The sequence below is a fragment of the Sebastes umbrosus genome, chromosome 11 (assembly GCF_015220745.1).
Source record: "Sebastes umbrosus isolate fSebUmb1 chromosome 11, fSebUmb1.pri, whole genome shotgun sequence".
Taxonomy (NCBI): Eukaryota; Metazoa; Chordata; class Actinopteri; order Perciformes; family Sebastidae; genus Sebastes; species Sebastes umbrosus.
In genome coordinates, this window is record NC_051279.1 from 23,588,360 (window position 1) to 23,604,019 (window position 15,660).

At 39.9% G+C, this 15,660-nt stretch overlaps 1 protein-coding gene across 1 annotated transcript; it reads left to right on the forward strand.

Annotated features, from left to right (window-relative positions):
* The first annotated feature begins 1,940 nt into the window (after positions 1-1,940).
* LOC119497450 (terminal nucleotidyltransferase 4A-like) lies at positions 1,941-15,440 on the forward strand. The gene is made up of 12 exons (XM_037785585.1): positions 1,941-3,010; positions 5,843-5,966; positions 7,971-8,017; positions 8,948-9,068; positions 9,203-9,310; positions 9,397-9,525; positions 10,059-10,272; positions 10,698-10,824; positions 10,944-11,047; positions 12,087-12,271; positions 12,543-12,680; positions 12,938-15,440. The coding sequence occupies exons 1-12, from the start codon at positions 2,223-2,225 to the stop codon at positions 13,385-13,387; spliced, it is 2,535 nt and encodes an 844-aa protein (XP_037641513.1). The 5' UTR covers positions 1,941-2,222; the 3' UTR covers positions 13,388-15,440.
* Positions 15,441-15,660: the final 220 nt, after the last annotated feature.

Sequence of the window (15,660 nt, forward strand, 5' to 3'; positions counted from 1 at the left end):
TCATGTCTGTTTTGGTGCATTCTCTCCTCATCTGCCTTAATGAAATGCCCTCAGGGGTTACGAATTAATTATACTGAACTAATAATATGCATCTTTCAGCTATATGAGAATAAGTCATTTACAAACTTCTATTTCTGGAAAGAAAATTGATTATTTATGCCTTATAGCTCACAGTCATTTACCACAACATCAACAGTCACAAAAAAAAGTGTTGATAAAGCAGCAGCGACGATCCAGCCAAATTGCCCCAACTATCCCGTTTTATCCTCCTATCCGGTCTGATGGTGAAAAGTGGTCTAACACATTAAAGCTACAATTTCCGGGGCTAGCTCGCCTTCAAAATAAAATCCCAAAACATATTTGAAACATTACATTTGAACTATTAATACACTATGTTACTGACATGTAAAATGATATGAAGACATTTTCATTCAAATAAATTAATAACAATTGTTGATTAATTAATAATAATTTAGTTAATATTTAAAAGAAACACGGTTATAGACAGGAGTTTGAAATAAGTCCTCAAACTGGGAGTGTTGCACTTCTTTTCAACAACCTCTATCAGCAATTTCTAGTTATATTGCAGAGGTAGAAAGTGCTTCTCAATTGTTTTTTTTTCTTTTCTTTAATTGTGATTATGCAAGAATCTTTTTGACAGATATTAGTAATAGACTATATACAGTATTCAATCTAAAATGGCATATTATTAGTGGTTGTTATTAGTGAGATAATGTTTGTAAAGATGCTGGTGGTGGTAACCTCTGTTTATGGCAAAAGCTTTAAAAAATGTACAAATTAAGACACATTGAGACAAATGCACATAATGTGAAAAGAAAGGGAAAATAGCAATAGTTTGTGAATAATGTATTTGCACAAATATATTTGTACTCCTTTGTAATTGTGTCTCTGGTATATTTTTTTACATGATCTTTCAGGAAAAAAATAATTAATTCAATAGTTAATTCAATAGTTTAGTTTCCCATTTGTTCGGCCTGTGTATGTTTTTTTTCTTCTTCTTTTAGTTTAATGGCAGGTTGCAACTATTACTTATTCACCTTATTCTTTATATATATATATATATATATATATATATATATACAAACAACACAGAATTTTCAATACCAAGAAAAATCAGCAAATATATTTTACAGTATAAAAATAATGTAAAAATAAAAGAAGTTATACAAAAAATAAAATGTAAGGAAAGGACGAGATGAAATATAAAAAAAACAATCGGGGTCTGTTAAACAATTGTAATAAATTTGAAATGTCTAAAAAAATCTCATTTTAATCTAAGTTTTTGCCATTTTAGAATTTTTAAGTTTTACGTTTTCAATCATAGTCAAATATGTTTTAAAATCGGTATCTTTAAAAGTATAAAAGGAGGGTATTCTTTTAAGCCATATTATTTTATAGATATAATATTTAATCAAATGAATTATGTAAATTCCATCTTCCGAAAAACTGGGATTTTTTTAAATGTGAGTAATATCTCAATCTTTGTTAGTATGTCTTTTTCAAAATGTTTTGAGAAGTTCTTATAGATAGATAGATAGTAACTTTATTCCAGCATCACAGTTCCATAGTGCAAAACATGATAGTAAAAAGGCAATAAAAAAGTTAGAAGTACAAAGTACAACAAAAATATACCAGATATAAAAATACAAGGAGATGAATAAAAAATCTGTTAAAACTGAATATATTACAGAGTAACAGCTGTGATACAATACTATTAAAAAGTGCAGAAGAGACTGAGTATAGTGCAATTGTAATAATTGTGTCTGTTGTGTGTTTTTGATATGATCTTTCAGCAAAAACAAATCAAAAAAATAATAATAATGAACTAGTGTATCTTCCGGTGTGTGTGCCTGCCTGTGCGTGGTTAACTTGCCGCACCTCTCCCTCTCTGATGGGTGCGTTCACAGATTTAAATCCCTCACACATGCGCAGTGTCTGATCCGTGCTGCTGGGTGCGCCATATTGGCTGTCTGTACATGGGGAGTGGAGTTGTTGGAACAAGCCGCTTGCAGAAAAAAAAAACCAAAAGCCAGTATCTGGACATGAAGCATTTCGGGTGATAACAAGTAAATTACCGCGATAGAAAATTTATTTGTTTCCGTGCGTGCAAAGTGTTTAAATTCTGCAGCATTTGCTCTCCGTTATTATCCCCCACCGCACACCGTGAAGCTTCTTCTCTCGACTCCACTCGACTAGTCCCAATGGATCCCAGCAGGACCGTGTGGATCCAGCAGCAGCAGCAGCAGCAGCAGCAGCAGCAGCAGAAGGGACCTGCCACTTCTCCCTTGTGGATGCACTTCTGGGAAACCCATCAGGGATTTGACAACCACCTCCACCTCTATCACCAGCGCAACTTTGCAGCGCAGAAAAATGCAAACTCCACCGCGGAGTCGAACCACGGCGAGTACTGCGAGAACGTCACGCCGCCGCCGGGCTGTGTGTTCGGGGAGCTGCCGAAGCGAGACGTCGGAGGCGGCTTAGAGAGGGTGAATGTCCGGAGGAAGGGCTCCTTGTCACCGTCCTCCTCCTCGCTGGACTCGGAGGCCTCGGAGAGCTCCTCGCCTTCCGGCTCATCTCTGCAAATCGATAATTTGAACGTCGCAGAAGAAGAGGCCGAGCGGTTTTTACACTACTACGGTGAACACGAGTTAAACGAGAACAACCTCAGACGGCATCCTCCTCTTCCTCCTCTTCCTCCTCTGCCTCCTCCGCCGTTTCACGCTGTTCAGCAGCAACACTGTCGCAGCATGCAACAATCTGACGGCCACACCCCCACTGGGATGAAAAATAATCAGCATGGGAGCAAGCACCAGCAGCACCTCCACCACCTCCACCACTACCAGTCACAGTCAGCCCGCAGCAGGAGGCATCTGAACAGAGCCAACACTTTCCACGGCATCAACCCGCTGCTGTCCTACAGTGGACACCTTGTAGACTCTTCATCATGTAGCCTGTGGAAGACCAGGAGGTACAGCCCGGGGATCAATGGGTAAGGAAGGAAGGAAGGAAGGAAGGATAGGAGGAGAGGGGTTTTTTTGTTTTGTTTTTTACAATCATGGAAGAAGGGTTCCCAAATTGAGGTCTTTTTAAAGGAATTCCACCAGGTCACCCAACAAAATGTGCAGTGGTTAATGTACACTGTTTCATGCACTGTCAGGGCATGTGCAGTGGTGAAGTAAGGTGGTCAGGGGCCCTTAGGCAACGCTTTATGTATGGGCCCCCCCCACCCACCTTTACTCATCATGCATTAACGTTACTGGAAAAAAGTAATTTAGTGCCATGTATAAAAGAGTGCTAGGAATATTACACGGTACACACTGGGGGAGCACTGGCATATACACACACACACACACATTGAGACAGCCTTTAATCTAAGCCTTGACATATCTAATTAGGGATTTTCTTTAGTAGGTCTTGGTGTTCTTTCAGCCGTTGTGCTTTTACGTTTTTGTTCTCATATTTTCTTTCTGACATTTTGCCACTATTCTGTCTGGTAGTGAGGTTTTATTTGAAAAATTTACAGTCATGGAAGGGTTCTCAAAGTGAGGTTCTGGGGTCCTTTTTAAAGGAATTCCACCAGGTCACCTAACAAAATGTGCAGTGGTTAATGTACACTGTTTCATGCACTGTCAGGGCATGTGCAGTGGTGGAGTAAGGTGGTCAGGGGCCCTTAGGCAACGCTTTATGTATGGGCCCCCCCCCTCCACCCACCTTTACTCATCATGCTTTAACGTTACTGGAAAAAAGTAATTTAGTGCCATGTATAAAAGAGTGCTAGGAATATTACACGGTACACACTGGGGGAGCACTGGCATATACACACACACACACATTGAGACAGCCTTTAATCTAAGCCTTGACATATCTAGTCAAATTAGTGATTTTCTTTAGTAGGTCTTGGTGTTCTTTCAGCCGTTGTGCTTTTACGTTTTTGTTCTCATATTTTCTTTCTGACATTTTGCACATTATTATGTCCGGTAGTGAGGTTTTATTTGAAAAATTTACAGTCATGGAAGGGTTCTCAAAGTGAGGTTCTGGGGTCCTTTTTAAAGGAATTCCACCAGGTCACCCAACAAAATGTGCAGTGGTTAATGGACACTGTTTCATGCACTGTAAGGGCATATGCAGTGGCGGATTAAGGTGGTCAGGGGCCCTTAGGCAACTCTTTGTGTATGGGCCCCCACCACCCTTACTCATCCTGCTTTAACGTTACCGGGAAAAAGTAATTTAGTGGCATGTATAAAAGAGTGCTAGGAATATTACACGGCCCACACGTACGCACTCGCTGCTGGATGGCCTTTTCTATTTCACGTCAGGATGTCAGACCATTATAATTCTTTTTTTTTTAGAGGGCACCTACTATGCTTTTGTGCTTTTTCCCTTTTAATTTAGTACGTTATATAGTTTTTTTGTGCATGTAAAAGATCTGCAAAGTTACAAAGCTCAAAGTCCACGCCAAAAGGAGTTACTCCCCCCAACAGAAATACTGCTCCTGAACTGCCTGAAACACCTTGCCTGAAGTCCCGCCTTTTCTTTCATAACATGGTGATGTCACCAAGTAACACATTTGCTGAGCGGCTAGTTTGGCATGCCCTCAAAGCTAGTTCGAGCTAGTCTGAAAATTTGGTTCGGTTGACCAATCATAACAGCGGACCAGCTGACCAATCGGAGGAAGCACTGGCATATACACACACAGACGCTGAGACAACCTTTAATCTAAGTCTTGAAATATCTAGTCACATTAGGGATTTTCTTTAGTAGATCTTGGTGTTCTTTCAGCCGTTGTGCTCACATTTTGTCCACTATTCTGTCCGGTAGATGAGGTATTATTATTTGAAAACCAAATTGAGCTTATGAACCCGGTCACATCATGGGGCCAGGTTCATAAGGTCAGCCGATTGCTGCTGCTTAATTTTTTTTAGTGTTTTTTATGGGCCAATAGGGGTAACGTTTTTTATTTTTATTTTCTCTGAAATACATTTAAATAATTAAAAATATAATCCTTCCAATCTGGGGCCCTTGCAAACATGTGCCCCCTTAGGCTGCAGTCTAGGCCAACCTGTGCATTAATCCACCACAGAGCATATGAATATATGTCTTTTCTTTCAGTACGTTGGAATATATGTATCTAGTTCTTAACAGATCACATAAAACAATAAAATCATCAGTTGTGGTCCAAATGTATTTGCCCTAATGTATGTACTTGAATTTATTTAATTTGCATGTCAGTCAGATTATTTACCTTTTTTTACCGATTTGAAGTAGTTTGCAAAATACTTAAGTTTCTGTGAGCACAGGTGTATTTGAGGCACAAATCCATTTTCATTTTTTCCAGTGCTGCAAACATTTCCTTTTGTGTAGAGCTGCAACAATTAATCGATTAGTTGTCCACTATAAAATTAATTGCCAACTATAATCGATTATTCAAGTCATTTTTTTAAAGAAAGAAAATGTCAAAATTCTCTGATTCCAGCTTCTTAAATGTGAATATTTTTTTGTTTCTTTACTCCTCTATGACAGTAAACTGCTTTGGGAAGCACTAATCAACGTTTTTCACCATTTTCTGACATTTTCTAGACCAAACAACTCATTGATTAATCAAGAAAATAATCAACCGATTAATCGACAATGAAAATAATCGTTAGTTGCAGCACTACTTTTGTGTATTACCAGCAGTATAGTCTTAAGTAGGCCCAAGCCTAATACTTACTTTTTATTTTTCTTAAATACATCCGGCAATACTGTCCACAGTCATACTGTACAGCACTCCCCATGTTCAGTCCTTGATCCCAGGTGTCCTGTCTCCTTTGATTCTTTACAGTCTTCATGAAGAAATCATGGATTTTTTCAACTTCATGTCGCCGCGACCAGAGGAGGAGGCCATGAGGAGAGATGTTGTGAACAGAATAGAAAGTGTCATCAAGGACTTGTGGCCCACAGCACGGGTGAGTGTCAGTAGGCCTGGAGAGCTGAAGACTATGACCTCTTTTGGGTTTTTTTTAGTTGATTGGTTGATTGAGGTGTACCACAATGCTCTGTTCTCAAGGCCATTCTAGTCTCTAGACATTATTTTGCCCTATTCAATAGCATTTTTCTGATGTGCTGTTAATCATCCTTCAAAACCAAACAATCTCAGGAAGTTCCAGCTTCCTGCTGCATCAAGAACTCAGAACCTCCTTTACCATAGTTGGACAAGGTGGTGTAGTTGACTGTGGCATGATCCTTACATTTTCTATAGCAACACACATTCTCTGAGTAACAGTAAAATAGATTCAGACACTTTCATCAGTTTAAATAAGTGTTTGCTGATGCTGTGTCAGAGATGATCATTCAACCCTGGTCAAGTGTTGGAGTTGTGGTGGACTGCTTCATATTGACGTGTTTAATGTGTCTGATGTAGCGTTAACTTCTATTTACATACATGAGTTAGACAGAATATTGAGTTGAATTACGACTTCTCTGACACGCTGTCTAATCAGACTGAGCATTACAGGCTTACAGACTCATCAGAGGGCTGTTTTATCGGATTATTTCAAAATGTATAGGCGTACCTGATAAAATGGTTTTCTTTTCTCTTAAGTAAATTGTTCTCCCTTCTCTGTCAATTAACTGAGCCAGCACTTGCCAAGGGACATAGCGTAGACATTCATTTCAAATAATCAATGCTTTAAAAATGCATGCAGAGTTACCATTTATAAAAAAAAAAAGTCAGATTTTACTGATGACCTCTGGGTTTTACTTGTGCTGGATCAGATGTTTAACCCCTAATGAGCCGGCGTGTAACGAGACAGTACACAGGAGCGCAGGCCTGTACTGCCCCGGTCCTCACCCAGGACTCATCTTTTTTACTTTAAAACACATTTTGGAATACATTTCTACATCAGGATCTTTCATTAAGTTGTATTTACAGTTAGCGTATTCTCTTTGATTCGCAGGTTTTGTCATTATGTAACTGTGTTTTTAACACGACATTTTATTTATTTTATTGACTTCAGTTTATTGCTTCGCAAAGCTGTTATGGGCTGTTTAAATCAATGTTATTGTCTTATATACTCCGCAGACAGTGTGTCTGGGGGTTTACTGCACGTCCCGTATCCTGTTTGGCCACGCTGTAGGCCGTCAACAGCCTAGTTTACACTGCACGTCCTAACAGAGTCGGCCAGATGTAATCATTATTCATGTCACTTGCGCTCCCAAAGTAACATTAGTGAATTATTTTCCATTGTATGTTGCCAACAGAATGTTAGACAGCGTGCACTTTTTAACAAATAGCATTTTTTGGGGTTAACATTATAAACATTTTGAGCTAAGCATAGCCGAGAGAAGTCCCACCGGGCCTCACTTTTCTCTAAAGACCAAGCTGTGGCAGTACAAAATGTTTAATTTTTGTAGTGGGCTTTGCTTTCCCTGACAGAAAATAGTCATTTAACATTAAAGTGGACATAAAACCACAGTCAGAAATAATATGTAATACCACTATACAGAAATAACACTGCCCGTATTAGGCGTATTTCAGAGACTTCAAACTAACGTGCAGAATTAAACTTCCCATCCAAACTGTGATTGACCTTAACAAAGTCAATTCAGTATGATGCGTTTCTTTCTTGTAGCCATCTGCAGTATTTAATCTGTAGTTTTGTATTATTTTGTGAATTATTTATTTATGAAGTTGGCCATTTAGTAAGCTTAGTAACAGCTACTCAAACTATTCGCTTATTGCTAATCATAAGTGAGGACTTTTAATAATAATAACTTTATTTATGTTGCACCTTTTTAAAAGAGGTTGGACCACAGCATGTTGGGAAAAGTTGGAGCAGTATAGCTAAACTGCTGCCAACACACACACAAAGGTCAAACTAGCTAAGACATGAGCTGTCAAATGAATAATGGGTACAATAATGTGTTGCGTCTTCCATCGGGCTTGTACTAATGTGTCTTGTACCCTGCAGGTGGAGATATTTGGCAGCTTCAGCACAGGACTTTATCTTCCAACGAGGTAAGATTTGTTTGCGTGTGTTTCTTGTACAGTCTGACCTTTTTATATACGGGCCAATTTTGAAATGTGTCATTTAAAATGCTAGTTTTTAGGAAGTGGGAGCACTATGTTTGGTAAGACATTTTTGTCAGAGAGCTTCAGTTATATGATGCCATATTATTCAGTATCACTGTTCAGTAGCAAAACTAAAACCACATGGCTTGGAATTAATTTGTATAAAGTTACAAAATGTTATGAGAATTACTGAGTCCCTGAAAAGCGCTATATAAGTCGAATTTATTAATATTATTATTATTATTAGAGCTGATCAGTACTGGGAAAAGTTGATTTCAACATATTTGATGTGCAAATCATTTCCAAATGCAGCTGTTGAAATGATTCATCAGTGTAGCAGTCATTACAGGGATCTTTGGAGTTGTGAAATAAGTTAGCTGTTATGCTTTTTTTTCACACCAAAGTATTCACTTAATACTCACTCATTCATTTGGGCTGAACTCCATGATCAACAACATTGATTAGGACCAGGTCTTAAAGATGACCACGTCATGAACTCATTTCCTGAAATGACTTCTTCTTTCTTTGTTAATTTATCAAGATTCTTTGTATAATTGCACAATCTTTGAGAAGAAACTGTTGAGAACCTTTCGTTCAGTTAAAAGAGACAATGGGATATTTCCTGACTGCAACCTGCAGTTATCGTTACCTTTTCTTCTTTTGTTTCTTGTTCTTCCAAAAGTCTTAATCTGTCAAATTATCACATTGTGCTTGCACAACCTTTCCCAAAAGCCGGAGTTAGTTACACAACATAAAACTAGGCCGTATATTGTTCTCTCAGTGACCTCTGCATCAGTGTGCGCTGCATGTAAACAGAATACTTGGGGAAAATAAACTTTTTAATGTACAAAGTTGTTTTTTGGGGGGTTTTTTCAGTGACATTGACCTGGTAGTGTTTGGAAAGTGGGACCATCCACCACTGCAGGAACTGGAACAAGCCCTGAAGAAACACAATGTGGCTGGCCCATATCCCATCAAGGTCCTCGACAAAGCTACAGTAAGTCACCAGGAGAGACCAAAACCAATGTCATGTCCTAACCAAGGATTTAACAGAAGAGCTTGTGTCAATTGGTTCACGGTGCATCTACCTTTTTTGGATTGATTCCTATTGACTCTTTGACCTGTCCTCAGGTGCCAATTATCAAGCTTACTGACCATGAAACGGAGGTGAAAGTGGACATCAGCTTCAACGTAGAGACTGCTGTTAAAGCGGCACAGTTCATCAAAAGCTATCTTAAGGTAAACTTTGAATACTTTGACCCTTTCAACACAAATGTGGCCTTGTTTGGTTGTTCCTCATGTTTGTTTGTCTTTCCGTCTTGTAGAAGTACACTGTCTTGCCGCCGTTGATCTTCGTCCTGAAGCAGTTCTTACTGCAGAGAGATCTGAATGAAGTCTTCACCGGAGGCATCAGCTCTTACAGCCTAATACTAATGGCTATCAGCTTCCTGCAGGTACACAAACATATGCATGCTATATCTACCAAAAAAAAAATCTTCTTTTCTATTCTATTTGTCTATTTCAAACACTGCAAATTTGTATTTAAATAATTGTAATTTAAAAAGTAGTAGATTATGGATTTTGTGCTGGTCTAGATATGTACATTTACCACGTAATTACTTTCACTTTGTACTTTTGTTGAGTTAATTTCAGTGTTTAGAAACTGATTTTTTGTATATAGCACCTCACTATCTGAATGAATAACTGAAATAACAGGGTCAAGAGGTCAGTGAGTTCAGTGGTGCAATAATAACATTTATTTTGGATAAGTTTGATAGAAGTAGATCAAAAAAAGTCACATAATTTTGTGTGTGATGCATCAGATTGATGATGTTTGATGTCATTTTCAACATGTAATATTTTGTTGGCGTATCAAGTGACACTACAACGAGTTAAATACCTCCTTGCTGTGCTGTCCATCAGGGAACCGATTCAACCTGGCTGGATTTAATTGCAAAGTGTAGGTAATGACTTCTTCTAATCACAGTTACACCCTCGAATCGACACGCGACGCGCCAACATCAACCTGGGCATCCTGCTGATCGAGTTCTTCGAGCTGTACGGCCGCGATTTCAACTACATGAAGACCGGCGTCCGGGTGAAGAATGGAGGGGCTTACATGTCCAAGGAGGAGATGCTCAAAGCCATGGGGAGTGAAAACAGGCCGTCCATGCTCTGCATAGAGGACCCAATACAGCCAGGTCAGACTGGGATTTGAATTGATGAATACATGAGAGAGTGACCTGATCAATACACCCATCCATATAGAAGGTTATGGGTCAATGTAGTAGCAAACCATTTAGCATCTGCCATTAGTGCATTTACATGGCAAATGGTGTTAAAGTGGTAGAGCTGTAGTGCAATGAACTGCGTAAACAAATTCAGACTTAACAAAGTGGAGAAAAGAAGACAAATGGATCACTGTATTATATGTATACCTAATTAATCTTGAATTGACTTACAAACTCTCCTCTAGAATAGGATCAGGCTCTTTTATGCCTACATGGCTAGCGCTGTTGCACATTTCACTGGAGTTTATAGTTGTATACCCAGGTTGTAGTCTTTATATATTGTATTGTCAAAATTAATCTCCATATATAATTTTTTATTTTGTGATTTTTCACAGGAAACGACGTGGGCAGGAGTTCGTACGGCGTCCTTCAAGTCAAGCAGGTGTTTGACTTTGCCTACATGGTGCTGAGTCACGGAGTGTCGACTCTTGCACGCGCTTACCCCAACAAAGAGTACGACAGGTTGGTTTCTGAATGAATGAAATGATTTCTTAACTTTTCTTTAAATGTTTTTCTCAGCACTAGTTTTGAGTTTGTCCTGACAGCATTACAGACTACACCTCTCTCTCTCTGTGTTGCAGTACTTTAGGACGCATCATCAAAGTCAGCCCAGAGGTGTTGGCCTACAGGGAATGGACGATTAAGAAGTGGGGAGCCAAGCAGTACCCCAAGTTAGAGAACCATGGTAACGTTGTGGGGACCTTGGGGTTCAGTTAATTTGGTCTGGACTAAGGGGGAAACAATGTTCGTTGTTGCATTTTAGTTCTGGTCTGTTTCCTGTTTTAACTGACTTTTTTACAACCGAACCAAGAGGAGTAAACATGATGTTACACAGACTGACAGATAACTCGTTGGTTTGACAGTTTTGACAATTGTCATCCTGCATCATCAGGTTTGATTGACAGCTTTCACACCAGCCCAAATGAATTGTAGTAACTGGGCAACCAGACCCGAGTTCGTTTTAACCAAACCAAACGGGTTAGGTGTGAAAGCACTCTCACGGGTTACCTTACTGGACGCATGAGCAGCGCGTCACAGCTACCTCGCTGAACTGCTGCGTCTCTCTCTCATATGGTGTCCACACCAGCAGTGTTTTCTACTTCTCGCTGCTACTGCCAGACGTTTCCTTCTACATAGTTTACCTTTCATAATGGCCAGAAAAAGGTTAAGAAGCATGTGCTCATTTGTAAATAATAGTAATAATCCACAATTAAATGCTGGTAAGTCACTTAATATCCCCAACACTGTCCTGCAAATACTTCAGAATAAAAGCTTTGTGTTAACAAATGAAGGAATTCTGGTGTAAGAGGGCTTTTATTTTGAAACGGAAACAGGAAGTGAGTTAAAAAATATTTTTTTCATGTTTGTGACATATTCTACAGATCTGGACATCAAAACTGTAATGTTGCTGATATGATGTCAATATACGTTGTTGTCAATGTCTGTTGTTGCTGTGAACCGCATGCGACACGCAGAAAAAATAGGCGAGACCTTGAATCTCTAGAAGAGATGCAGCTGACATGCAGCCGAGCGGCGCCTGAGCCACGCCGCTCTAACCTGTTGACATTGGTGCCGAAATACAAAGCAATTTTTTGTGACGGCTCCAGAAAAGTGACAATATGTTTTCCCATCTTAAAGAGTCAAATGATGTGGTAATGTACCTGATGCTGTCAAATGAGTTCGGACTTTTTTCCAACAGTAGTATTCTTGTTTGCTCCTTACAGATGTGGAGACCTGTGAGCGGGACCTCGCCACGCTGATGCTGGTTTCTGTGGAGGATCAGAGAGACACTTCCTCCCCCCTCAGCGCTGACTCCCCCTCACCTTCTCCAGTCTTCCTCCCCAGCCCTCAACACCACTCCTCATCGTCCTCTGCGTGCTCACTCTCCTCCTCGTCCGGAAGTGACATAGTAAGGCCTAAGGAGATTTTGTCTGTACAAACATTTACTAGATCAGGTGACTCATTGGTCACAGGTCATAGTTCACAGTGGTTCACAAACCACTTCAGCAACACAAAGTGTTTAACCTCTACCTGTGTATTGAATTAGTTTTCATGCATTCACAAAGATCATTGTCAGAATAACGTGATCATAGCAGCTATGATACCTTCTGCTTGTCCATATTTTTCATTTTTTTCGTGTCTGTGCAACTTTGTTAAACTGCGTGTTTGTCTTTTTCCAGGAGTCCGATTCTCCCCCGAGCAGTAACACGACTATCCAACTGCACCCCATTACCCTGGCTTCAGTCCATTCAGTAATCCAGATGGCTACTGACCTGAGGGCCGCACATCCAGCAGGCTTTATCCACACTACACCTCAGGTCAGTTTCATTCTTTCTCCTTCTCTTTACGGGTTGCAGAAAAAACATGAACCTCCATTAATTTTTTTTTTTTCAATTCAGACAGTCTAAACCTTTTAACTCAGTACACCGTTTTTAGATAATGTACAGACCATTGCATTTCACTCTATGTTGAATATTCAAACAAAATTTAAAGTGTGTCTCTGTGTTTCAACAATGTAAAAACGTACTGTTGGTATAATTCTCATTGCATATTCTGCTTCTTTTATATTTTCTAGGTCCAGATGTCGCTCCCAGAAAACCTAACCATCCCCTCGCTCGCTGATTGCCGGTTCTACCACGAGAATCCGCCTTCGATCAGCGTCATGCACCGCCACATGACGCAAGCCGCGCACATCTCCCAGCACGCCAACTCCACGAGCCCTCTCCCCAGCCCGCTCCACCAGCTCCAGCATCCTCACATGGGAGGAGGGCCTCATGGCCACGCTTACACCGTGAGATCCAATTCCCAAGGCTCGCTCGAGCCGCACAAAGTTGGCTTCAAGCACAACCAAGGCGGCGGCCTCCAAGGTCAAAATCACACTCAAGGTAACTTCACTCCCCAGCAGCGGTTTGTTCCCCAGGGTCACAACACGACACCGGGCTTCAGGAACCAGCAGCAGTACACCCGTAACACCTGGCGGCGCAGGAAGAGGGACAATCTTCCTGTTGTTACCCAGAGCAGATGAAAGACATGCATGACTTTGACTGGCACTGGGTTTTTTGAAGGCCTCACTTAGCCCCAACATGAGTCTTGGGTGTTGAAGAAACTGTGAAACATTCATGATACACCTGTTTTTTTTCGTTGGAGGCTCTGAAAAACGCACCTACTTTTGTCCTGGAATTCACAAGTCAATTGAAGTTGTCTCCAAAGGTGTCGAATGATTGGTCTCTGCTAGCACTGTGCAAGTGATGCTACAAAGGCTCTTGCAGGTGACGGAAGACAGCCTAAAGTCTTAACTGTGCTCATTTTGTTACATCGGTCTGTCTCTAAATTTGATGCACACCAGCGCAGACTTTGCAAGGAATTTTCTTCTCACCAGTGTCACTCTCCAGCAGCTAAAGACCCCGACTGGTTGGCTGAAGAGTTTGGTCAAGTATTGAGTTCCCATGCAACTTGAACACCTTTTTAGAAAAGCAACATCATGTGCCATAGTACTGAACTGGTTTATCAAACCTGGTCTCTCTTGAAGCTTTGACTCTTATTGGGCCTTTTTGATCAGGTTTTGGCCTCTTCTGGTTTTTCTGAATGCAACTCCCCTCTCGGCTATCACCTACCAATTGTACTCTGGACCGAAGCGAAGCACTACCTTTCTACCTATGCAGCGCAAAGCTGACTTGATGTTTTTGGTGTGACGGCACAAAACGGACCTTGTCTCAAAGTGCTTAAACTGTGATGACTTGTTTGAATGTACCAAGTGTTTTTTTGTGTGTGTGTCGGTCATTTGTTCTCTTTTGTCACTGAGGGCTTTTCTTTTGTTCACATTGGCACTATTTTTGTTTTTTGTATTGTAAACATTGCCACCTTATTTTATGTTTGTTGCGTTCATGTGCAATAATTGCTTTTATTTAATTTATTTCACATTTTTAGTTTTATTTTTAGGGGTTCTCCCCACTGTAAGTTTTCTTTTTTTTTTTAATTTCTAGACAACATTGATCTGTGCAATAGATGGATTTAAGGGCCTTGAAGGAATGTATGTATGTGTGTGTGTGTGTGTGTGTGTGTGTGTGTGTGTGCGTGTGCAGCTTTCCAGCAGAAGGGGGAGCTGTGGTAAAGCAACATGAGAAATGTGCCAAAAATGACATGATTTACCATTACATTATCACTTGAAATTTTGCCAACTGCCTGTCCAGATGTTTTTCCACCACTACTCGTATTTTTTTTTTTCAGTAGTTTGATTTTTATTTGGGTGTATTTACTCTTGTGGGGAAAATACACCTTCAGCAGTGTTTACTCATGTCATTTCAACAATAGTTGGTGCTACTTATTACCAGCAAAGTGCTTTTTTTCTGCCTTATATCTCCTTTGATTCTGTTAAAGCAACAGGTTAACTGCCTTCTTAAATGACCAAATTTGCCCTTGTGTCCTGTACGTAGCCAGCTTTCTGTTCTCCTATTTGTTTCTATATGCACTGCCAGGTTTAACTTGGCTTTTATTTTTACTTGTAGGTGTTTGCTCCGGGAGTAGACTTCCTACTGCAGTCAATGATTGTTAACATTAACATCATGTCACAGCATATTTTTTTTTAAAAATTCAAATTTCATAATTATAAAAAGGGCAAGAGGTCCTCATATTCTAGAGATGTTCCTCTCCCATATTTAAAGTCAGTATTTCTACATCTTGTAAGACAAGGTTTAATAATTTACCATGATAAGACTTGAGCTGGGGATGTCACAGATTCACCGTTACTGGAGTTTTGGTAGAGCCATTAACAAAACCAAAATTAGGTAAAGGTTGTATGTTTTAAAAGTCTGTGATTATTGTAACACCCTGCACACCGATCCGATGGACTCAACACGATACTGTTAGCATTATACCCTCGTTTTCAGTGCTGCTTTTACCAAGCCGTCTGGAGGGGTGAGCGATGTGTTTGTTACGTCATATTGCCACAAACCAAATCTCCCAGCTCAAATGTGTGTAATTAAGGACGGGTTGTTAATGTGTAAATGACTGACGTATAGATGTATACCTTGTTTTTTTAAGTTTTTCTATTTTTTTAATAAACATTTTAAAACTCCATTTCCAGTTTTAGTGTGAAGAGTTTTGTAATGTGTTACGGTCACTCTTGTGCTGGCCGGTACATTGTGGCTTCATGATGAAAGGGATATTTTTATATGGTTAAATGCAAAAGAGGTATATCGACGCAAAGCATGAATAATGCTATTGTTCCAAAGTTTGAGAGGCGAACTTTGTACTTTTGGTTTTTGATTATACAGTTTCCACTTGGTTGTCTCTTACAGT

Bases quoted from the DNA above. Each gene is read 5' to 3' on its own strand.
- LOC119497450 (XM_037785585.1), top strand. From the start codon at position 2,223: ATGGATCCCAGCAGGACCGTGTGGATCCAGCAGCAGCAGCAGCAGCAG. The intron at 10,825-10,943 runs GTTGGTTTCTGA...TCTGTGTTGCAG, and splicing joins CCCAACAAAGAGTACGACAG to TACTTTAGGACGCATCATCA. The intron at 12,272-12,542 runs GTAAGGCCTAAG...GTCTTTTTCCAG, and splicing joins CCTCGTCCGGAAGTGACATA to GAGTCCGATTCTCCCCCGAG.